Source organism: Lutra lutra, chromosome 11 (assembly GCF_902655055.1).
Source record: "Lutra lutra chromosome 11, mLutLut1.2, whole genome shotgun sequence".
NCBI lineage: Eukaryota > Metazoa > Chordata > Mammalia > Carnivora > Mustelidae > Lutra > Lutra lutra.
The window spans coordinates 70,659,934-70,684,679 of record NC_062288.1 but is presented as its reverse complement, the minus strand read 5'-3'; the positions used below and the strand labels follow the sequence as shown (position 1 = coordinate 70,684,679).

Sequence of the window (24,746 nt, the reverse complement as noted above, 5' to 3'; positions counted from 1 at the left end):
AGTTACCCCCAAGTGCCATGGCTTACAGCACGTATCATCATCTCTCAACGTTTCCACGCGTCGGTGGTTTAGGAGTTTAGAACCTCTGCAGTTCCGATTCAGGGTCTCCCTTATGGTTGAAGTTAAGATTTCCACCCAAGCCACAGTCATGTGAAGGCCTGAGGCAGGAGGACCGGGCTTGCAGTTGGCTCACCCACATAGCTGGCCAGGGTAGTGCTGGATATCTGGGGAGAGGGAGGCCTCAGTTCCTTTCCAGCTGGGCCTCTCCTGTGGCTCGCTGTTCTCTGGACATGGTGTTGGCTTGCCTAGAGGTGGTGATGAGGAGAGAGAGCTGGGAGGTAGCATTCCTTTTTATAACAGACCTCACAAATCATACAGCATCATTTATGCCACCTCTTTGCTAGAACCCAGTCACTAAGTCCCACCCACCCTAAAGAAGATGGGGATTAGGCTCATCATTTTGAAAGAGGCCTTTCAAGGAATTTGAAGAAATATTTTGAAGCCACCATAGCTCCCTTTTGTTCCACTCATATATTTGACCACCTCTGCACTAATATCTCACCTCTTTTTTTTTTTTTTTTTAAGATTTTATTTATTTGACAGACAGAGATCACAAGTAGGTGGAGAGGCAGGCAGAGAGAGAGGAGGAAGCAGGCTCCTCCCTGAGCAGAGAACCCGATGTGGGGCTCGATCCCAGGACCTCGGGATCATGACCTGAGCCGAAGGCAGAGGCTTTAACCCACTGAGCCACCCAGGCACCCTAATATCTCACCTTTTAAGAGTCTTGTACCAAACTGGTGGAATGTCACATAAAGCTATGTCTACTGTGTTTGACAGCTATTGCATTTACTGGTCATGTATCTAAAAACAGGTGTACAAAATAGTGTTGTTAATAATCTGGTGACATTTTAGGTTGCTTTATCTTCCCAACTTCTCATGCTTCTTTAGAATTATGTAGTAGGGATCATTATATTTCACTGAAGGTGCCCTGCTTACAGCCTTTAAAAAAAAAATCATTTTCCATTATTTCATACTGCTGTGAGTAATTTTGAATGTTTTGATTGGCAGATAGCCCTAACTTCAGGGCATTGCATTTTGATAGTTTCACAGGTATCTTAAATAGTTACTCATAATATACAGGCAAGTAGGTAAAATCAAAATAAGGCATTTATGTGTGGGGAGCAATCTAAGTAACATCTCAGCTCCATATGCTTGTATACTCACCAGGGACTCATTATGATCCCTGGACTTTCTGTGCAGTAGACACTTGAGTCCAGAAAGTGCTGTGCTCCATCTGCCTTCATCTCCTGGCTGCACGGGATGAGCCTCTTGGTACCCTGACCTCTTGGCTGCTATTTTTTTCTAAACTTATGTTGCCCGCTGGGCCTTTGTTGCTATGTCAACAAGTGTGTGCACCCCGCCCCCTACGCTTGCGCTTGCAGATTTAAAGGATCCTAGTTACTTCTTCCAAAGGCATCAGTTATTGTTGCTTTTACCTTAAATTGCATAAATCTTCTCATCTGGCTTGCATCTTTATCCAACACTGAGCCTGCACTGCTCTTGTTTGAGCTCCCTGTGGGCATGCAGCTGCCATAGATGGGCTGTGGGCAACCTTCCAAAGCTTCCGACCATTTGGACAGGTTTTATTTTTGACAGACTAATCAGAGCTTTAATATGCTTCCCTGCTGGGGGAGCCAGTGTTTCTAATTTTTTTCTTTATCATTCTGTAAACAGTAATAATAATCCCTGGGCTGGTGATGTTTGCTGGTTACATTGTATTTAACAGTCCCACTTTTTTTTTTTTTTTTTAAATGACCTTGCTTTCTCATCTTTGCCCCTTTAGGGTCTGGTTGGCCTGGGTTATTTTGAGAAAGTATTTCGTACTTCCCATTCCCAAACCTGATCAAAGGAAAAGCTGTGTTTTTCTCCTTATCTCTTAATGTGAATTTGAGCTGATGTTTTATATTCATGTACAGGCGTTTGTAGCTCAGTAAAGAAAGCAGTTTATTTGAGGCATGAAGGGTAGAGGTCAGAATAGGATTTTCATGAGACCCTGAAATCATGCTCTTTTTAAAAAATTGCTTATTGCACTTACTCTCGAACCCATTAGAGACCCTGTACCATTTAAAAATAGGGCAGAAATAGGGTTAGTGTGAATAGTAGCTAAGATAAATGAATATGAAGCAGTTATGAGAGAGTGGGCCAGAATCTGAGATCCCGAGATAGGTAAGGAACAGCAAAGCTGATTCTTCAGGTAATTGTGCTCCAGGAACTGTGTGTCACCTGGTGTTTTCAGGGACATTTTCCCATTACTCATGTTATTGCCTGATGCTTACTTTCCAATATTCTTCTTATTTACTTTGTGCCCTTCTTTTTTTTAGGTTCTCAATGTTATATTCTTCTCATTATTTCCCTTCACTACGATTTCTTAGTTTAGATTTTTAAAGGGTTTTGAGATTTTCTTTTCTGAAAAGGATGCTTTTTCCTTTTTGTAGGCTATCTTAATTTTTTAAAAGCCAATTTCACACATAGTGAAATACTAAGTAATGTAGTTTTTAATAAAGATTTTATTTATTTATCTGACAGAGAGAGAGATCACAAATAGGCAGAAAGGCAGGCAGAGAGAGAGGGGGAAGCAGGTTCCCTGCTGAGCAGAGAGCCCGATGTGGGGCTCGATCCCAGGACCCTGAGACTATGACCTGAGCTGAAGGCAGAGACTTAACCCACTGTGCCACCCAGGTGCCCCAATAATGTTTTTTGTTTTTTTTTTTTGTTTTTTTTTTTTTAAAGCTACTCAGTAAGTATTCTGATGCTGAAAGTGTGTTATTTTGCTAATTCAGAATGTTACTGTTTCAGGAATAAATAGGTTTATGGTGAATAGTCCAAAATTCTCTAATTATTTTGTTTGGATTGTAGATGAGTACCTTGTCTGTTTCATTTACACATATATTTAAGTTGCCATATTGTTAGCTTAAAACCCACATTGCCTTTAGCTTCTACTTAATGACAGAAGTTATGCTTTTCTATTAAACTAAAAAACAAAAAGAGTGCAGTGTTGATATCTAAATTTTGTGATTATTAGAGTTGAAGCTTACCAAGCTTCTTCTTGCTAATGGCTATCATTTAGTAGGATTTTCCTCATGATATAGAAAGCTATTCACTTGTCTTTAATTTTTATGGTAAACTAGTTTTTGCAGAATTTATGGCATTTTAATAACTGAAATTTGAGATTGAGCCTTAGTTGTAAATGTGGCCAAGTGGTGTCTATATGGAGTTAAAGGATAAAGATAATTTATAGGATTAGAGTGGACTGCGCCAGCTTTTGGAGAGGCTCATAATACCATGGTATTATGGATTTAGTTTTATATGGTTTTCAAAAATATTGGAGTCATGGGGTTTCCATATTGCTAAGGGACAAAACATAGTAAAATAAAAAATAAGTATTAAAACCGGTCTTATTCCTCAATTCTCTTAACATACATCCTGTTTCTTGGCCTGGCCCACATCTCAGTATCTCAGGCCATAGATGAACCTTTCTTTCAGAATCATATTTTCCTCTTGTCTCAGAAATTTACCAAATATAATTTATCCTTCTTTAATTTCCAACATTTTAATGGCAATTTTTAAACATAATGGCAATTTTAGCAGTCTTAAACCCACCTTCTACATTTATTTTTTAACTTTTTAATTATTAATTATTTTTATTAACGTATAATGTATTATTTGCCCCAGGGGTATATGAATCATCAGGCTTACACATTTCCCAGCACTCACCATATCACATACCCTCCCCAATGTCCATAACCCAACCACCCTCTCCATACCCCCTCCCCCCAGCAACCCTCAGTTTGTTTTGTGAGATTAAGAGTCTCTTATGGTTTGTCTCCCTCCCGATCCCATCTTGTTTCATTTTTTCCTTCTCTACCCCACAAACTCCCCACGTTGCCTCTCAAATTCCTCACATCAGGGAGATCATATGGTAATTGTCTTTCTCTGATTGATTTATTTCACTCAGCATAATACCCTCTAGTTCCATCCACATCATTGCAAATGGCAAGATTTCATTTCTTCTGATGGCTGCATAGTATTCCATTGTGTATATACACTACATCTTCTTTATCCATTCATCTGTTGATGCACATCTAGGTTCTTTCCATAGTTTGGCTATTGTGGACATCGCTGCTATAAACATTCAGGTGCATGTACCCATTTAGATCACTACATTTCTATCTTTAGGGTGAATACCCAGTAGTGCAATGGCTGGGTTATAGGGTTGCTCTATTTTCAACTTTTTGAGGAACTTCCGTGCTGTTTTCCAGAGTGACTGCACCAGCTTGCATTCTCACCAACAGTGTAGGAGGGTTCTGCTTTCTCCGCATCCTTGCAGGAAATCTATCGTTTCCTGACTTGTGAATTTTAGCCATTCTTACTAGTGTGAGGTGGTATCTCATTGTGGTTTTGATTTGTATTTTCCTAATGCCGAGTGATGTGGAGCACTTTTTCATGTGTCTGTTCGCCATTTGGATGTCTTCCTTGCAGAAATGTCTGTTCATGTCCTCTGCCCATTTCTTTTTTTTTTTTTTAAATTTTTATTTATTTATTTACAGATAGAAATCACAAGTAGGCAGAGAGAGGAGGAAGCAGACTCCCCGCCGGAGCAGAGAGCCCGATGTGGGGCTCGTTCCCAGGACCCTGAGATCATGACCTGAGCCGAAGGCAGAGGCTTTAACCCGCTGAGCCACCCAGGCACCCCTCCTCTGCCCATTTCTTGATCGGATTATTTGTTCTTTGGGTGTTGAGTTTGATAAGTTCTTTATAGATTTTGGATACTAGCGCTTTATCTGATATGTCATTTGTGAATATCTTCTCCCATTGTGTCAGTTGTCTTTGGTTTCGTTGACTTCTTTTCTGTGCAAGAGCTTTTGATCTTGATGAAGTCCCAGTAGTTCATTTTTGCCCTTACTTCCCTTGCCTTTGGTGGTGTTTCTAGGAAGAAGTTGTTGTGGCTGAGGTCGAAGAGGTTGCTGCCTGTGTTCTCCTCAAGGATTTTAATGGATTCCTATCTCACACTGAGGTCTTTCATCCATTTTGCATCTAATTTTGTGTGTGGTATAAGGAAGTGGTCCAGTTTCATTCTTCTACATGGCTGTCCAATTTTCCCAACACCATTTGTTGAAGAGACTGTCTTTTTTCCATTGGACATTCTTTCCTGCTTTGTGGAGAGATTAGTTGACCATAGAGTTGAAGGTCTATTTCTGGGCTCTCTATTCTGTTCCACTGATCTATGTGTCTGTTTTTGTACCAGTACCATACTGTCTTGATGATTATAGCTTTGTAATAGAGCTGGAAGTCTAGAATTATGATGCCTTTGGCTTTCACAGGTTTGGCTTTCTTCTTTAACATTCCTTTGGCTTTCTTCTTCAACATTCCTTCTGGTTCCATATAAATTTTAGGATTATTTGTTCCATTTCTTTGAAAAAAGTTGATGGTATTTTGATAGGCGTTGCATTAAATGTGTAGATCGCTTCAGGTAGCGCAGACATTTTCACAATATTTGTTCTTCCAATCCATGAGCATGGAACGTTTTTCCATTTCTTTGTGTCTTCCTCAATTTTTTTCATAAGTACTTCATAGTTTTCTGAGTACAGATTCTTTGTCTCTTTGGTTAGGTTTATTCCTAGGTTTATGGTTTTGGGTGCAATTGTAAATGGGACTGACTTCTTAATTTCTCTTTCTTCTGTCTTGCTGTTGGTGTATAGAAATGCAACTGATTTCTGTGCATTGATTTTATATCCTGACACTTTACTGAAGTCCTGTATGAGTTCTAGCAGTTTTGGAGTGGAGTCTTTTGGGTTTTCCACATAAAGTATCATATCCTCTGCAAAGAGTGAGAGTTTGACTTCTTCTTTGCCAATTCAGATGCCTTTTATTTATTTTTGTTGTTTGATTGTTGAGGCCAGGACTTCTAGTACTATGTTGAATAGCAGTGGTGATAGTGGACATTCCTGCTGAGGCAAGGACTTCTAGTACCATGTTGAATAGCAGTGGTGATGTTCCTGACCTTAGGGGAAGAGCTCTCAGTTTTCCCCCATTGAGAATGATATTCGCTGTGGGTTTTTTCATAGATGGCTTTGATGATACTGAGGTGTGTACCCTCTCTCCCTACACTTTGAAGAGTTTTGATCAAGAAAGACTGCTGTACTTTGTCAAATGCTTTTTCAGCATCTGTTGAGAGTATCATATGGCTCTTGTTCTTTTTTTTATTAATGTATTGTATCACATTAATTGATTTGCGGATATTGAACCAACTTTCCAGCCCAGGAATAAATCCCACTTGGTCGTGGTGAATAATCCTTTTAATGTACTGTTGGATCCTATTGGTTAGTATTTTGGTGAGAATTTTTGCACCTGTGTTCATCAAGGATATTGATCTGTGATTCTCCTTTTTTTTTTTTTAAGATTTTATTTGTTTATTTGACAGAGATCACAAGTAGGCAGAGAGGCAAGCAGAGAGAGAGAGAGAGAGAGAGAGAGCCCCACGTGGGGCTTGATCCCAGGACCCCGAGATCATGACCTGAGCCGAAGGCAGAGGCTTTAACCCTCTGAACCACCCAGGTGCCCCTGTGATTCTCCTTTTTGATGGGGTCTTTGTCTGGTTTGGGGATCAAGGTAATGCTGGCCTCATAAAATGAGTTTGGAAGTTTTCCTTATGTTTCTATTTTTTGAAACAGTTTCAGAAGAATAGGTATTAATTCTTCTTTAAATGTTTGGTAGAATTCCCCTAGGAAGCCATCTGACCCTGGGCTTTTGTTTGTTGGGAGATTTTTTGATGACTGCTTCAGTCTCCTTACTGGTTATGGGTCTGTTCAGGTTTTCTGTTTCTTCCTGGTTCAGTTTTGGTAGTTTATGTGTCTCTAGGAATGCATCCATTTCTTTCGGATTGTCAAATTTGCTGGTGTATAGTTGCTCATAGAATGTTCTTATAATTGTATTTCTTTGGTGTTTGTTGTGATCTCTCCTCTTTCATTCATGATTTTATTAATTTGGGTTCTTTCTCTTTTCTTTTAATAAGTCTGGCCAGGGGTTTTTCAGTCTTACTAATTCTTTCAGAGAACAAGCTCCTAGTTTCGTTGATTTGTTCTACTGTTCTTTTGGTTTCTATTTCATTGATTTCTGCCCTGATCTTTAATATTTCTTCTCCTGCTGGGTTTAGGCTTTCTTTGCTGTTCTTTCTCCAGCTCCTTTAGGTATAGGGTTAGGTCGTGTACTTGAGACATTTCTTGTTTCTTGAGAAAGGGTTGTATTGCTATTTACTTTCCTCTCAGGACCACTGTAGCTGTGTCCCACAGATTTTGAACAGTTATATTTTCATTTTCATTTGTTTCCATGAATTTTTTCAATTCTTCTTTAGTTTCCTGGTTGACCCATTCATTTTTTAGCCTCCATGCATTTGAGTTCTTTCCAACTTTCCTCTTGTGATGGAGTTCTAGCTTCAGAGCATTGTCCACCTTCTACATTTATTTTTTATTTCTTTTAAAGATTTTGTTTATTTATTTGACAGAGAGAGAGAGAGAGATCACAAGTAGGCAGAACAGCAAGCAGAGAGAGAGGGGGAAGAGGCTCCCTGATGAGCAGAGAGCCCGATGCTGGGCTTGATCCCAGGACCCTGAGATCATGACCTGAGCCGAAGGCAGAGGCTTAACCCACTGAGCCACCCAGGTGCTTCCACCTTCTACATTTAAATTTATTTTTTTCTTTATGCTTTTTCTCCTGAAAAAAATTTTTTTTTTCCAATTATAGCACCTTTCTTTCTTCTTCTTTGTCTTCTTCTTTTCCCCCAGTGGCTATTTTAGAACTTATTCCTGTGGTCCAATTTGTCATTAAGTCATAACTTTTCCTTTATTCAGCTTTTAAAAAACCCTCAGATCACTTAAGACAGTGCCACGATGTTGGCAGTCCATAATTCTTGTTAATTAGCCAATATCAATAATTATGATAGTCCCTAACCAGTTAAATCCTAGAAGAAAATTGAGTTAAAAGCAGAACAAAAGTATCATTCTGTTTAGTAGGTGTCCCGTTACTGTAAGATGAGCTTTACTGGTTTTATTGCATGTAACAAACATCCTTAAGTCTATTCTTTTTTTTCTCCCTCACTGAGGCATTATTTATTACAGCAAAATACTTGAAAATAAACCAAATGTTTACCTTAGAATTCTGAATTATAAGTATGTATGCAAGTCTAATGTTCTTTTTCGATTTGTTACTGCTAGCCCCTTTCTTTAGACATGGCTAATGCTTTTACCTGGAGAAATACCTTTTATTTGATGATCCAGCCATTGTTCTCTAATATACAAATACTGTATTCAGATACTACCTTTATGGGACTTTATTATTTTTCTTCATACTTACTTATTTTTTTTATTTTTATTTTTTAAATTTTTATTATTTTAAAAAATATTTTATTTTATTTATTTTATTTTTATTTATTATTTTATTTATTTTATTTTATTTATTTATTTGACAGAGAGAGATCCTGTCAATCCTGGGATCGAACCCCGAGATTGTGACTTGGGCCAAAGTCAGAGGTTTAACCCACTGAGCCACCCAGGGGCCCCTACAAATGCTTACTTAAACAGAACAACATGTGTGAACATTTTACACCTCTAAAACACCCTGCACGTTTTCTCAGATGAAAAAATTATGCATCCAAAGTCACATGATTGAATCATGATTTGAACTGAGCCCAGTTAGATATAGAGGCCACCAATTTTATACTGACTTTCCCTCCTTGCTGATACTCTCCCTGCAGAGCACAGCTGGCCTCTTCTCAGACAGAGGGAGGACTCCCCTTCTGAGGCAGAGGTAAAGGTGAGCATAAATGCTGTGCATTTGCAAATTGGAATCCTTACCAAAAACTCATGAAGTTTCATATCCTGGTTGTTTTCTGGTTGTGTTTTCTCTCAACACCAGGTGTAGTAGGGCATAACCCTGGAATTCACTTGTGTAAATATTCCTGACTTAAATATGTTAGTTTTAATCTCTACTCTCTTAGTATCCAGATGCTCAGCAGTTTAGGGGAATTATGATTATCTCTATCAAAGCAGCAGTTTTAGGTCAAGACAGGACATTATTATCTTTGCTAGGCTACTAGTGTTGACTTTTATTGGGTATCTTTGCCAGAACATGGTTCACTTTATGTCTAACTCCATTTCATTTATCCTCTTTATTATTTTTGGCTAGTTTTTCTTTATTCTTTGTTTTTTTTCTTAATGTTTTGTCCTTTCTGAAAATTTTTGAGTGAGACTGCTAAGTCACATGAGTTAAAAGATAAAGGAATTGATGCTGGAGTTCACATTCTGAAGATTATCCATTGTCTATTTTATAAGATTGTTTACTTGTCAAGTGAAAGGAGCAAGGTGGCCCTGAATTTTTTTAAAAATTGGTTTCCATAGATTACTTTCCTAGATCTTCTTCCAGTAGAATCAAAATTGTTCTCCTTCAGGGGCACCTGGTTGGCTCAGTTGGTTAAGCAACTGCCTGTGGCTCAGGTCATGATCTCAGGGTCCTGGGATCAAGCCCCGCATTGGGCTTCCTGCTCAGTGGAGAGTCTGCTTCTCCCTCTCCCTCCACCCCTTCCTCACCCCCTGCCGACCTCCCCAACCCTGCTTGTGGGTGCTCTCTCTCCTCTTTCTCAAATAAATAAAATCTTTTAAAAAGTTATTCTAGTTCATTAGTTATTATTTTTTCTCTTGCATTGGTTTGTCCAGATGTATCCAGATTCCTCCTGGGTTCGCATGCTTAGGTTGTTTGTAGACTGAGGTTATTGGTAGCAGGAACTCCTGGAGAGATCCATGGAGGAGGGCAGTCTAATCATACATGGTCACCTACTCATTTCTTACGATCTTGTAACAAGTCCCCCTTGGATAGAACTTGACTTTGGCTTGTCTTTTTACCTTTGGTGTCTTAGCATAGTGTCTAGCAAAGTAGATAATGTAGCAAGAATGAAAATGTAAGCTCTGTGTAGCCCTGGACCACACCTACCTTGTTGTGCATTGTGTACTCATCCCTTAGCCCAGTTCCTAGATACTTAGTAGGTGAGCAATAAACACATATTGAGGAAGCAGAGAATTGGATGTCTGATTTGCTTGGATCCCTGTTCTTACATTCTCTGATGTTCATAGTTTGATATATGGTTTGAGTTTAGAAGTAAAATCTTGATTTGGTTATCCAAATGTGCAAGCTTATTATTATGATTGAAAGATTACATTTTATATAAGATACTGCCTTGTAATTTATTATTTTCCTCTTACCTTCAAACCTCCCACACAATTTTTAAATAGTCCTTGTAATGAGGATTACTTGAGGTGTATTTATCCACCTGGTTGCTATGGATGAGTGACTAGTGACTTTGTAGAGGCTAAAATGTAGGCAAGTTTAAGAATCATTTTAGATGAATTCATGCATGATCAAGCCATTACAAGTCATGAGAGGAAAGAGGCATTTATGGCATAGGTCATTATATGGTTGAGGTCAGCATCACCAAAAAACTTTCCCTTGCAGGTGCTATGTGGCAGGTGGCAAATATGATTTCAACTGAATCTGAAAGCTTATTTAAAAATATTCTCAGTTCAACAATGAACCAGGTGTGCCTACCACTTAAGCATCAATTTTCTCAGGAGCAATGTTTTGAACCTAAGTGACTTGCATGGTTACTAGAAGAATGAGGTTACTGATAAAAATTGTTTCCTTTTTGCTGGGGATGGTATTAGTAGCATATTATCATTGCTTAAAAGAAATTTTCTCAGAGGAAACAGGTGTTAGGTGCTTATTAGTATGGAGGTTTTAAACATTGAGGGTGTGAACAAAAGACCAGATCATTCCAATGATTCTTTGGCAGTTTCTACAGAAGTAAAAAATACACGAACTTTAACAAAATATGAATGCCATAGAACTTTAAACAATTTATTTGTACGATTTGACATGGAAATGTAATGTTTGTTTTCACTTATGTATGGTTTATCTTAGTGATAGTTAGAAGCTTTTAAAAGTGTTTTACTTTTATGTGGTAGAGGTGTTGTTTGCATTTCAGGTGGGTCAGGAGTATGCTGAGGCTTTTGAGCCTCTGAAAATAGTGACAACTTATTTGTAAGGTAGCTTAATTTTTTCCCTTGGCTTGGGCAGCATCTGTGCACCTTCACATTGGCACTCCTCCCACATGCTCTTTGAGAGTTTCTCAGTAGAAAAAAACTTGTCTTGACTCTGTCGTGTAGGAGATGGTCAGCAGTGGAGTTATGAAGACAGGAAGTGAAACAACAGTGGCTTTCACTATAACTAAATATTCTTTGACATGATTTGCACTTGTTCCAGCTTCTCTGTTTCTTTTTTTTAACTAGCTGTTTAATAAAAGCAAAGTTTTTTTTTTTTTCTTTTTAACACTTGGACTCTCAAACCTAAAAGGCAACCTCCTGTCTCTTCTTAGTAATAATCTGAGTGACTTTTTAAGACTAAAGCTGGGCACAAAAAGGACCTTAGACATTGAATCTAACTTCTCTTTTTACAGACAGGGAACCTGAGGCCTGAAAGTGAGTTGGTGAGACACGCAGCTAGTTATAGGCCTCCTCATGCCCCGGACTCTCATTACTTTGATCCTTCCTGGGGGCCACAGTGACCAAATGGAGTAGCAGTGTATGAGAGAGTGGATATTGGGAAGGAAGAGGAGGCTCAAAATTCTGGGACTCCATTTCTAATACAACTTACATTCTCTTTCCCCTTAATTTACATTGTAAGCATGCAGGTTGCCTTAAAACTGGGATAGCTGCGGCATCATCATATTTGAAAACATTCCCAGTTTCTATTCTGCCCATATCCCTACTCATTTAGTGAAAGTCCATGCATGCAGGAAACAAGGAACAGCAAAGATAACACTTATATTTTCATTCTGTCATATGTTTGCTTTTTTAATTCTAAGAGCCACAGATGTATAAGAGCATGTTTTTCTATTTGCATTTAATATTTATTAATATTTATTTTTGCTTAATATTTAAATAAGCATAGGTTTATGTGTTTCAAAGCCAGTTTATTAATTACTTAAAATAGTCAAGTTGTCAGGTTGGTTATAATATGGATTGTCAGCAGGTTTTTCCCGTTTGAACCCAAAAGCTACTATGGGTGAGAAGAAAGGTTGGACTTTTTAAGGCTTTTCAAACTCTCAAGAAATTTTCCAAAGCATGTAATATTCCAACATAGACTATTTTGGCTACATAAAAGAATTGCAGTCAGTTACGTTGATTGCTGCATAAATAGGGAAGAATCTTACTCGGTGTTTTTTGTTACCCATAGAACATCATAGAGACTGGACTGAGAAAGGTAGTTTATCATGATAGGAAATAGATCAAGACTGGCATCATCCTGTAGTATCTATATACTAAAGTGACTTCATAGCACCATATTTCTTTTTTAAATGTTAGAAACCAGTGGAAGTTCAAAGAAGAATATAGTCATCATCTACATTTCCAGCATCTAGGATGAACCACTCAGCATTTTGATAAGCCTGCTTTTTTTATCTCTCTTTGTTCTTTACTAATTATACAAGTGACATGAGTGGTTAGTAAGTAGTGAGCACAATAATACAAATAATACTCCATTTTAAATACTTTTATATGCTTATACAAATTTACATAGAAAATATAAAATATTGTTTTTGAGAGTTTTTAGATGACATTATATTGTATGCCCAGCCATCTTTATATTCCCTTCCCTTAGCATTGGTGTTTAGCAGTCAATAACTAGATGTTTACTAGAGTAGGGTGTCTGGGTGGCTCAGTCGGTTAACCGTCTGCCTTCGGCTCAGGTCATGATCCCAGGGTCCTGGAATCGAGACCTGCATTGGGCTCCTTGCTTGGCAAGGAGCCTGCTTCTCCCTCTGCCTGCCCCTTCCTCTGCTTGTCTTCTATCTCTCTCTCTGCCTCAAATAAAAAATAAAATCTTAAAAAAAAAAGTTTACTAAAGTAAAAATTGAAAATCAGCAAATAAATTGTGTATATATTTTATCCACATTGAACTTCTTTTAGTTTCTTAAATAGCTACATTTTACTTCGCTCCTAGGCCTTTGCATATGCTGTTCCTTGTGCCTGAAATGCTCGGGTCCCACCTCAGTTGCTGTTTCCTTGGCATCCCTTTGCTGATTGTTTCCTGATGGAGGGACTTCCTTGCTCCATATTCCCAAGCTTCAGGGCATGGCCCTTTTCAATACTCATTTCCATTTAAGAATGTTCATTCAGGGGCATCTTTCCTGAAATAATGTTACTCCTTGAGAGCAAGGACCATATCTGCTTTTCCACTCCTGTATTCCTAGCGTCCAACTTATGGCCTTGTCCTTAGTAAGACTGAGTAAAGGTTTGAGAAATTGAATTATGAGCATGTTTTTACTACTTTGGAATGCAATTCAAATGCAATTAACAGTGCTTTCATAGGTCACTACTGCCTTTTGACACTTCCTTCTCTTAGTTCCTATCCCCTCTCCCGCCATTGCCCATCCACATCCAATCCTGTCATTTTAACCTCCAAAATATGTATCATAAGTCTGCTCTTTTTTTTTTTTTTTTTTTAAGTAAGCTCTGTGTCCCATATGGGGCTGGAACTCACAACCCTGAGATCAAGAGTTGCCCGCTCCGCTGACTGAGCCAGCCAGGTGCCCCAAGTCTGCTCATTTTATTCATCTCTGTCAACACCAGTGTGGTCCAGACTACCATCATCTCTTGCTCTGGACCACTAGAATAATCTGGTCTCCTGATGTTCGTCTTGTCTCATCCAAGGAAACGGGACAGATTAAAATGATAGCCTATTATGTAATAAGTACTATTTTGTGAAACTGTTTTCAATTCTTATTTGCTGCATTGTGAGGGTGTATGTGTAAGTTGTGTGTGTATGTGAGAATTTGAGTACTTGGTTGCTCTATGGAATGTATTTCTTATTATGGGATATGGTCAGAACCATTGGAAAGCCATTGTCCTATACTGGTAACTCTGGAGAATTCAGGATCAGAAAGTTTACTAAAGTCAGGATCAGAAAACTATGTATTTTTCATTACCACGTGACCCTCTTTTGTATGTGTCTTTAAAGGAAACATTCCTTTAAAATAAAAGAAGTGAAGGCTTTTGGATAAAGCTGTTTGGAAGTGGTCCCATCCTTTCTTTATATATTCCTCTGTCTCTCATTTCCAGTTTAAATTATATGGGTCAGCAGGTAAAATCTTCAGATATAAGTACTCAGACTGAATTTAACTGTAATTTTTCTGCTTTTATTCACTTATGCAAATAAGTAAATAATTATACTTATTTATTTATTTATATTCTTTTCCTGCTCCATCTCCCTATATTGTTCATGAATATATTTCTTAGTCTTTTTCTTCTCCTTCTTATATTCTTACCTATTTTTGGCTTGTTTTCATGTCTGTAATATTAATATTATTATAACACTGCTCTCATTGGAAGTGTGACTTTTGGGAACTTAAAAATGAAAAGCCTAAATACTGTCCCAGTGTATGCCTTTCTGGTATATGCTTGGTGCGAATTGCATTTCTGGACCCTTTTGAATCTGCTCTCAAAAGGACAGATAATCTTCGGTTATCACTTGGAAGCAAACTGACATGTGGGTTTAGCTCTAAACAAGCCTTGTGGTTGTATTAGGGAACTTTTCAGTTGCTCTGATCTAGTTGCACACTGCAAAGGAGAGATCAAGGGACCTCTAACCTCAGCACCCCCTCCACCTCCTCCTTCAGTCTTGGGTAGCACATGGAGCTTGTCTAAGTAAGACTGAAAACAAAACAGTCATTTATCTTTCCCAACTGTGAAGCTTCGTCATCTCTTGGACTGTGTTCGGCTCCTTTTGGTCTGGTAGGGTAGCGTATCTTGATGTCTCGCTATTTTGTTTTTCATTGCATGAGACAATTAAGGGATTGCTTATCCCTAGGAAATCTGAAAATTAGTCCAGTGGTTTTAGGGTGAGTGCTGGTAATCATCTGTATTGTTTTTTTTCTTGATCTATCATAGATTTCATTGTTGTATTAGGATCAGTTTGGCTGCTGTAACACAGACTCATATAGCAGTGATTTGGACGTGATGGAAAGTGGTGGATCTCTCATTTAATATAATAGTTCAAGGGTAAGTGGTGCAGCACAACTATAGTCCCTCCACGGTGCTGGGGATCCAGGACCCTTCTATTTTGTTGCTTTGCCATCTTTATCTTGAGATGGCTACTCCTGCTCCTGCTACTCCATTGTTATCATGGTATCAAAAAAAGGGAAACAGGAAGGGCCTCCCCTTTTTCTTTTTCAGGGCACAGTGTGGAAATTTATCATTTTTACTCATACGACATTCATCAGACCTAGTCACATGGTCACAGTTAGCTGCAAGGGAAGCGAGGCAGTCATGTGTCCCACTAAAACTTGTGGGACTATAGAAGAGAACAGATGTCAGAAGTGTGAGAAGCATCTCCACTGTAATAGCCAACAACCTGAAGGGATTTACTTTTGGAATGCTTCTTTGTTTTCTAACTTACTGCTTTGTGAAGAGAGAGTTTCCACTAAAGTTATCAAGTGGACTTCAGTTACTGAAAAGAGTTAATCTGAGTTAGTGTATTTGCCTTTGGGATTTAAATCAGATTTAGGGGCGCCTGGGTGGCTCAGTGGGTTAAGCCGCTGCCTTCGGCTCAGGTCATGATCCCAGTCCTGGGTTCGAGCCCCACGTCGGGCTTTCTGCTCAGCGGGGAGCCTGCTTCCTCCTCTCTCTCTGCCTGCCTCTCTGCCTACTTGTGATTTCTCTCTGTCAAATAAATAAATAAAATCTTAAAAAAAAAAAATAAAATACTTTAAAAAAAAAAATCAGATTTATTCCACTGCTTGTAGGGATGCATGTGAAATATATTAAGAGATGAGGTGGTTTTTCCTTAACTCTTGCTTTTCCTGTGTTGCTTTTGTTTTTTCTTTTTTACCTTTTTTTTGAGGCTAATATTATACTTGTTTTCAGGTATGGCACAGTCACAAGGCTGGGTGAGAAGATATGCCAAAGCCTTCTGTAAGGGCTTTTTTGTGGCGGTGCCCGTGGCAGTGACTTTCCTGGACCGGGTGGCCTGTGTGGCCAGAGTGGAGGGAGCATCAATGCAGGTAAAAACGAATGTGGCTTCATTCTTTATAGCATATGCTTCATGGTTTCTCATGTACTAGCTGTGGGATTTCTGTATATTATTTCTGTGCTGGGAGCTGAAAAGTTTCAAAAAGGCCTTGACCTGAAATTTAACTTTACTAAATTTTTTTAAAAGGTCTTTTAATGTGATCATATTATAAACAGGTTGGAGGTGAATAAACATAATTGTCAATCACTCTCTAGATCTGTAGGGTTTTGTTTTTTTTTTCATTTTTATTTTATTTACTTTATGATTCTAAGTAGAGATTCTAAGGAAATTTTCCTAAATGACACCATTTTCTGTGGATATGGCCTGGGATTTTAAGATATCTTAATTATCTATATTTGAATCCACACTTAAATATCCTTTGATATTGTATTGATAGTGTAGTCGTAGGATGGGTTTGGGTCAAATTCAGTTACTGTGTGTGTATGCATATATATACATGCATATATATACATACAGTTACTAATCTATCTATCTCAGTATCCATATACATATTAGTATGCATATATATGTACTTACACCCAAAACATCTATATATATATATATAAAATATATACATACTATATTTATACACATACACAAGGGTGTATATATACATAAATACACATATGTGTTCATGTATATATATGTATGTATGCAGATGTGTATAAACATACACAATTTCAGTAGGTAGAAAAGTGTAGAGCACTGGTCCCAGATATTCTGGGTGTGTTCTTTAAGCATGTTGCTGATTGAAAAGATTAAATGTACTTTACATTGGAAGAATTTTGCAGTGGAGATTTCCAAAACTTATGTGCAAATAGTCTTCTGGAATAACAGAGAAGACTTTGTTCTAAGTTGATATCTATAACCTGGCTGTATGAGTAAGTTTATGTAATTAAGAAGATTTTGCATTTTGTGATACGGTTTGTTTTCTTCCATTGTGAACATGTATTAAGTTCATATTGTTCTAGATAGCTGTATAAAACAAATAAGTAAAATGAACATATAAACTTATAAGAGCTTAAAGTTAAAGTTACATAAAGAATAAACATTTATTTATTTATTTATTTTGTTTTTAGTCAGAACTAGTTCCTTAACTAGGCATAGGTATCAGCTTTGAGGAGTTAGAATGAGTATGCATTTTAAAATGTAATTATTGTATTGAAAATCAGATCTCTTCCTGAGTTCTGGTAGTGAGTGCTGTTTTGCTATACAACCATTACTATTCTGAGATAGATTTTTCCAGAACACAAAGCCTTCTTACCTTGGATCTAATGATATTCCAGAGGATCGTACAACAATCATAGTATCCTAAACTTCATGATTTAGGCCAGTATACGCCCACTGAATATCTTTGTTCATGGCTTGTGCTATGAGGGAATTCAGTAAAAAATATAAGAAATTGATTGTGTTATGAAAAGACAAGGCTTACCCCCAGTTAAGAAGACAGTGAAGAAAGTGTTAAATATTAGTGTCATTCTGAAATGCCAGTCTGTTAAATTGGATTTTTTGCTACAGGTACATTTCCTGCAGATAGATACATTTCTTACAGTGTTCCTGGGCGCTACTCCCAAGAAGTCAAATTTGTTACCTTGTAGTTTGTCTGGTATATTATGTAGAATTTCCTTGGCTACTGATTACAGGATAAGAGCTTGAATTGAGTTAGATATACAGGAGAGTTTATTGGAAGGTTTATTATGTACCCAGGAGGAAGGCAGAAGTGTGACAATCAGCAGGGACAACTGGAACCAGGGATTTGGACGCCGCAGGGTGCTCTGTCTTCTGTGTTTCTGCCGTCTGTTTCTGTCTGCATCTTTGGCTTCGTTCTCTCAGACCGGCTTTCTTCACCATGCTGGGCACAGGGCTGCTGGCAGCTCTCATGCTTTAAGATGCCCCATTTCATCACCACTTGAGAGAGATCTCTCCTCTTGCCTTAATTTTACTTTGAAAGATCTTGGGAAAGGACTGTGATTGATTGTTTCAGTCATGTAGCCTCATCTATACAAATATAGATCAACTTTGACCCCTGGGTTAAGGTGCCATGATTGGCCCGGCTTCAGACAGGTACACAGCCCTAGCCATGGCTAGGCTTAATAAGAAAATGACAGAATATATTTAAATCAGCTTTCGGGGTAAGGAATGGGTGACATTTCCCAGAAGAGAGGGTATGCTATTTTCAGAATAAAAGAGGAAAGGATATTCTGGGAGGAAAATAAAGATATATGTTTATTACAGTTTGGTCTGTATTTTAGGGTTTTTTTGACTCCTTCTAAGTATAATAGAGAATTTATCTCTAATTTCATTAGATATTACTAAATCATACTCAAAATTATTTAGGAGCAGAAATTGCAATAATGGGATATAGTGATTAATCAATTAAGCATTTTTGAAGACATCTTTGCTACTGCACAACTTTGATGAACTGAACGTGTTTAGACTGTGGAGTTCAGCAGAATTTTTGACCAAAAATTTGACAAAAATTCTTGTCTTCAATTTTCTGTAATGACACAAGTACTGAATACCTGGCAGGGTGTGTGGTCATGGCTGGAAGTCCCCGAGCATCCTGCAAGGAACACACCTGCTCTTATTGACTCTGAGGCCTGAGAATTATAGCTGGTGTTTGGCAGTTGGTTGATTTGTGTGTGAAGGAAGGGAGTTCTCTGAATGTGCGATGATGCCTTCTTGTACCAGGTTTAGCAGTATGAGAGAAGGGAGAAAAAGCAAGTGGCAAGAAATGAAAAGAAGTGTGGAGAAGAAGAGGAAAGAAAGTTACCTAGGTTGGTTGGGTGATAGAGGACGATGGAGAAAATGAGACTGGTACAATCAATGATCAGGAGGCAGCGTGGCAGAGAGGACCAGTGTGAAAAAGACTCAAGATGGAAATGTGCTCCCCTGAAGGCATTGCTGGGCCCCCCTTGTGAGACCTGCCTTGAACGCTGACATAGCTGTGGCATGTTTGTGTGCAGAGCCGTGAGACACGTCATTCTACATCTCGGTATTCATTGAAGGATTCTGTGCCATTTTGAAGGAATTCACGTTGGTGTAGGTTACCAGTCTTGAGCATCATTCATTGTGCACTTTAGAATACCTGTGTGTTCAGGTGGAAAGATCATATCTAGTCATTTCTGTCATTTCAAATATCTGAATCATTTTGTGACTCAGGAGGTCATTCTGAGATTTGGACAATAATGAAAAGCAGAGGTAACTTTGAGTTGGAATAGGGAGTCCTTTATCAATGGCTAAGAAGTGTGAAACGCTATTTTAGGTGTGGTGGGGGATGGCAAATCAGGTACGGATTCTGTCGTCAATGTACTTTTACTTTAGTAGAAGAGTTTCAAGGTTATTAACCCTGAATAATGGATACATTTTCAGATGAGAAGATATCAAGCTGTCAGATATATTTGGCGAGTGCCTGGTACTGAAATGAAAACTGGTTTGCTTTAGCATACTATTTTGGAGCATGGACCTGGAAGTTTTAATTTGGAATAGAGTGGGGCCAAAGAATAATACCTTGAGCCCTTTTATTGTTGGTCATGGTATTAACTTTTACTATAGCAATAAACTACCTTAAGATTTCAGTTGCTTGCATTCATATCATTATTTCTTATTCATGGATCGGTAGATTAACTGTAGTCACTCTGGACTCTGGGTTTGGTTCAGTCTACTTCATGTATCTGTCTTTGTGGGACCTACACTGAAGGAGCCATGGCTGCTTGGGGGTATGTTTTCATGGGTGATAGCAAGATACCAGAGGGTGAGTAGAAACACTCAGAACCTCTTAAAGACTCAGTTCAGAACTTCGACTCTTCTGTTCACATAAGTAAGTCATGTATCAAAACCCAAAGTCAGTGAGATTTCCCAATCTCATGGCAAAGTGAGGAGGGAAGGAAAAAAGTGAGTAGGTAAGTATACCTAGTATAGCTACTATGACTCCAACGGTATTTGGTTGACTTCAGAGGTAATCTAAAAAGTTACTTTTCACCTTTGAGTCTACCTACAATGACCCTAGTCTTTGAAGTCAAAGACTGACAACATTGGAGTAGATTGAATTTTTGAGTCATTGCATTCTGGAATAGGTTGATCCATTTTAGATGTCTTTAAGCTGGAAGTCCTCCAGGGCCGCTTGGATCATCACTTTAGAGTGGCTTTTCATAAAGGTCACTCTGCAACTTGTAGACATGTTATTTAAGAAAATCCAAGGACTGAAAGATCAAATCTCATTAAAGAGATATATTGTACCAGTCTTTTGGAGTGTATTGAATAAATGCTGTTATAGCAACACTGGAAATTCACTTTGGTAGCAAATTTTTCATGAGAACTGTTTCTTATGTCTTTTTAGAATTCTGCTGGCTTGGGATTTAATAGGAGAAGCTTGTTTTCAGGATTCCCTCTTACAAGAAATCTTTATTTTTTGAACACTATGGAGTAAGTTAGGTTTCCCAGCATTAATTGATAATTTATTAGGTATCTGAATAGAAGGATAGAGGTGGTCAAACATGAGGACTTACAGCTAGTTGAAGATAAGTCATAAATGAAAATAAAGTTTTTAATGATAGAACAACAATTTGATGGGAAATACGATACAGTTTATCAAACATTTGATTTTTAAAATAAAGTTGTATAGATATATCCACTTAATGGATGAGATGTACCTTTTGCAATGCTCTACACACAGGGAATGCTGGCAGAAATTATTGGTTAATGATTACTCATACTGAACTATTCCCCTCTAGTGCACATGAATCACTTCTACTAGTTGCTGAAAGGTTACTATGAAAGTGGATGCACTTTTTTTTTTTTTAAAGAAGCACCGCATTACTCAATATTAATTTAACTCAGGAAATGAAGACTGATACTGCATACAGTTGAAACTACAGAGGGAATTTATGTTGGTGGAATGCAATTATTCAAATTAGAAGTTCAATTGCTTACTGAGGCTTTTAGAGTAAAAGAGACGCCCTAGGAATAGTTTAATGACCTCATACCAAAGTTTTAGATTTCATTTGAGTGAGAATGCCTGTAGCAGGGTCATTGGTTCTTATAAAAGGTATATGCCTTCTTCATTTAAAATTAAGACTTTAAGAAAGTAGGTATCACTGTCTTGTTTTGTTGTCATTGCTATCTGTAGCATATAGTATACCATCTTCTTTTTTTCCAGTTGGCATAGCTGGAGGGGAAAATACTTGAAAATATTATTCCACAGTTATATCTCTCTAGCTCAGACTTCAGAGAAAGATTTATGCAGAATAAATTAGAAAGTTAGAGAATGGGAGGGAAAATAGTTTAATCAGCATTGAGGTATTTACTAATCAATAACACACTTCCATTGGTTCAAAATTGTCTTGACTTTCAGCTATCTGCAGATGATCCTGGTTTGTAATAAACATCTTAGACTCCTGCTTGGCTCTTTGCAGTCATTATCTGAATTTCCTGCTGAGCTTAAAATTAAAAGTTCTGTCAAAAAAGCGAGCAAAGAGGCTTACGCCCTCTCCTTGTCACATTTATTATTTTTTATTTTATTAAAAAATTTTAAACCTATAGAGGGCTTAATATTCAACAGTTATCATTGGTTATAACTATTATTTTGACACTCTGAGAAGCTAGATACAAATATAGACTCTTAAGGAAAGAGATACATATATTGTGATTTATGCACCAGAATTTATTGTAGAGTTAGGGAGTTTTATGCTACCTGCTGAATTTGCACTTCCAAGATGCTGGGAACCACAGGGCACACATTTCCTGCGATGCTGAATGCTCTGTGTTCTTACTCTCCTTGGTCGTCTGCGGCTGACTTTGGAGGAAGCTGGGAGTTAATGTTGGAATGCTTTCTCAGCTGATGTGTGAGCTTTTTTCCCAAATTACCTTTGGCTCAAAAATCTCACTTAAGGTGTTTACCCATCAGGATGTTATACATTTTTATGTAGTTCTGCAACCTGTCGTTAATAGAGAATTCAAATAGATCAGTTTGTATTTATAGCAACAAACATATGTGAGACTGAAACAGTTGGTGAGTGATAACTTCATAATGTCCCTTCATGGATTTCCTTTACTTCCCATGATAGAACAGTATGCTTCTGTTTTATGTAGCCAGGGTTATATCTGTTATTTAAATGCTGACTTCATAACACTTTTAAAAAAGATGTTGAAGTAATTTTAGACTCACAGAAAAGTTGTAGGAGTAGTACAGAGAACTCCCATGGGTTTCTGCTGAGATTCATCAGTTTTCAATATTTTGCCACCTTTACTTTCTCCCCTTTTCTTTTCCCCTCCTTCTCCTTCTCTCTCTCCCTCTCCTTCTTTTCCTCTCTCTCAGACCTGGGTATTTGTGTCTCTCTGTGAACCCATACATACATACATGCATGTATACACACGCACAAAAACATTGTTACTGAATCATTTAAGTTGTGTACACCATGTCCCTTTAATAAGACTTTTGTGTACTCTTCTGAGTCATGATCATTGCTGATTGGAGTACTAATAGTTTTCTTTTACATAATTTTAAATTTAATACTTTATTCAGATTCCCATGGCTAGAACTTTTAATACATTTAGGTATATTGACTCTAGCTAAACTATACATTTAAAAAAACTGAGGCCAAACATTGGGGATAATTTACCTAAGCTCACACAGCCATCAAGTTTCAGAGCTGACTGCAACTAACTCTGGTAATGCTTTCCATTTTACTAAATGATAACTAATAAAAGTCCTGCTTTATCACTGTTGTATAATGCCTCCCTATAATAATGCTCCCAGAGATATTTTGTTCCATTTTATTTTTGTTTTTGCAGTGGTCTGATTGATAAGTTATTTAATTTTGGGTGGTTCTGTGGTACTTTTGGATCTTTTTTTTTTTTTAAAGATTTTATTTATTTATTTGACAGACAGAGATCACAAGTAGGCAGAGAGGCAGGCAGAGAGAGAGGAGGAAGCAGGCTCCCCGCGGAGCAGAGAGCCCTATGTGGGGCTCGATCCCAGGACCCTGGGATCATGACCTGAGCTGAAGGCAGAGGCTTTAACCCACTGAGCCACCCAGGCGCCCCGTACTTTTGGATCTTAAACAAAGATAGAAATTAATGTTATGGTGGGAGGTGAAAGATTTCAGACTTTGAAACCTACGTTGATGGAAAATGCCCTATTCTAGACTGAAGATTATAAACTTTATTAGGCTTCGTAAAAGAAGGAATTAGATTTCATTTTCTGGAAATGTAGCAGAGTAGATATCTAGAAAATATTCTCAATGCAAAACTCATAAAAAGTATAAATAAAACATGAAAAATCTTTAAAAATTCATAGTGACCTTGCAGGGAGGTAAGGGAAGTGATCTGAGACCACAAATAAAGGGGAATACATTTCCAGAGTAGTCCGTATGCTTTGAAGTCTGCAGCTATCCTACAGACATTTGTCAATTCCTGGTAACTCAGAGTTTTGTTTTGAAGATTTTATTTATTGACCTGAGAGAGAGAGAGAGTGTGCATGGAGTGTGAGAGAGAGCGAGAGCGTAAGAGGGGAGAGGGTCAGAGGGAGAAGCAGACTCCCTGCTGAGCAGGGAGCCTGATGTGGGACTTGATCCCAGGACACCAGGATCATGACCTGAGCTGAAGGTAGTCGCTTAACCAACTGAGCCACCCAGGCGCCCAGAGTTTTGGGTGTTAATGGGACTTGGAAGACAAGGCCCTGGGCTCATACAGGGTTGGGAGGTGGAACAGAAATTCTGAATAAATTCAGGACCATGGAGGAGACACATCTTTAGGGAAGGCATACACTAAAACCAAAATCTGTTCTGCAAGAAAAATTTTCTAGACTCTGAGTAGAGGGGAAAAGCCCCTAGTGGCGGACTGAGGTTTGAATTCACCTTCCCGGCAATTGAAACACCCTAATTTGAGATTGTCAGTCACTTTGGACTCGCCTCATGCACCTGGTGGGAGCGACCACTGATCTTCCTGGGCACAGACAAAGTTTGAGGAACAGGTTCTCACAGTAAAAATATCACACAAGGGGGTGCCTGGGTGGCTCAGTGGGTTAAGCCTCTGCCTTCAGCTAAGGTCATGATCCCAGGGTTCTGGGATCGAGTTCTGCGTCGGGCTCTCTGCTCAGCAGGGAGCCTGCTTCCCCCTCTCTCTGCCTGCCTCTCTGCCTACTTGTGATCTGTCTGTCAAATAAATAAATGAATAAATCTTTTTAAAAAAATATCACACAAGGAAATGAGCACTATTCTAAGTGAGGGTCCATAATATCCTTTGGCAGAATCAGACCTTAAAGATAAGCTCTTAGAACTATCAGCTGCTAAATGTGATATGTTTAAAGAAATAAAAGACAAAACTGAAAATATGAGAAAACAATGAAAGATTATTTAAAATGGCCAGAGTACCATTTTTATCAGTTGTGCTTTAGTGTATTTTTTAAGGTATAAAAATTGTATTGTTGTTAGTTTGAAAAATCTTCTATAGTATTTGTCACATAAAATTTACAGTAGAATGTGTAATAGCTGAGATTTACTTTATTGTAATACGGGAGGAGGAAGAGTGGAGTGATGTTCAGATGAAACGAGGTTGGCCATGAGTTCATAATTTTA

At 38.1% G+C, this 24,746-nt stretch overlaps 1 protein-coding gene across 3 annotated transcripts in view; it reads left to right on the top strand.

Annotated features, from left to right (window-relative positions):
• Window positions 1-24,746, top strand: part of IMMP2L (inner mitochondrial membrane peptidase subunit 2) — an 876,168-nt gene that overhangs the window by 28,504 nt on the left and 822,918 nt on the right. For all 3 annotated transcript variants that reach the window (XM_047694954.1, XM_047694953.1, XM_047694955.1), the window contains exon 3: window positions 16,026-16,162. In XM_047694954.1, the coding sequence (XP_047550910.1) occupies window positions 16,028-16,162 (135 nt within the window). In that variant the 5' untranslated portion in view covers window positions 16,026-16,027. The remainder of the gene's footprint in view (window positions 1-16,025; window positions 16,163-24,746) is intronic.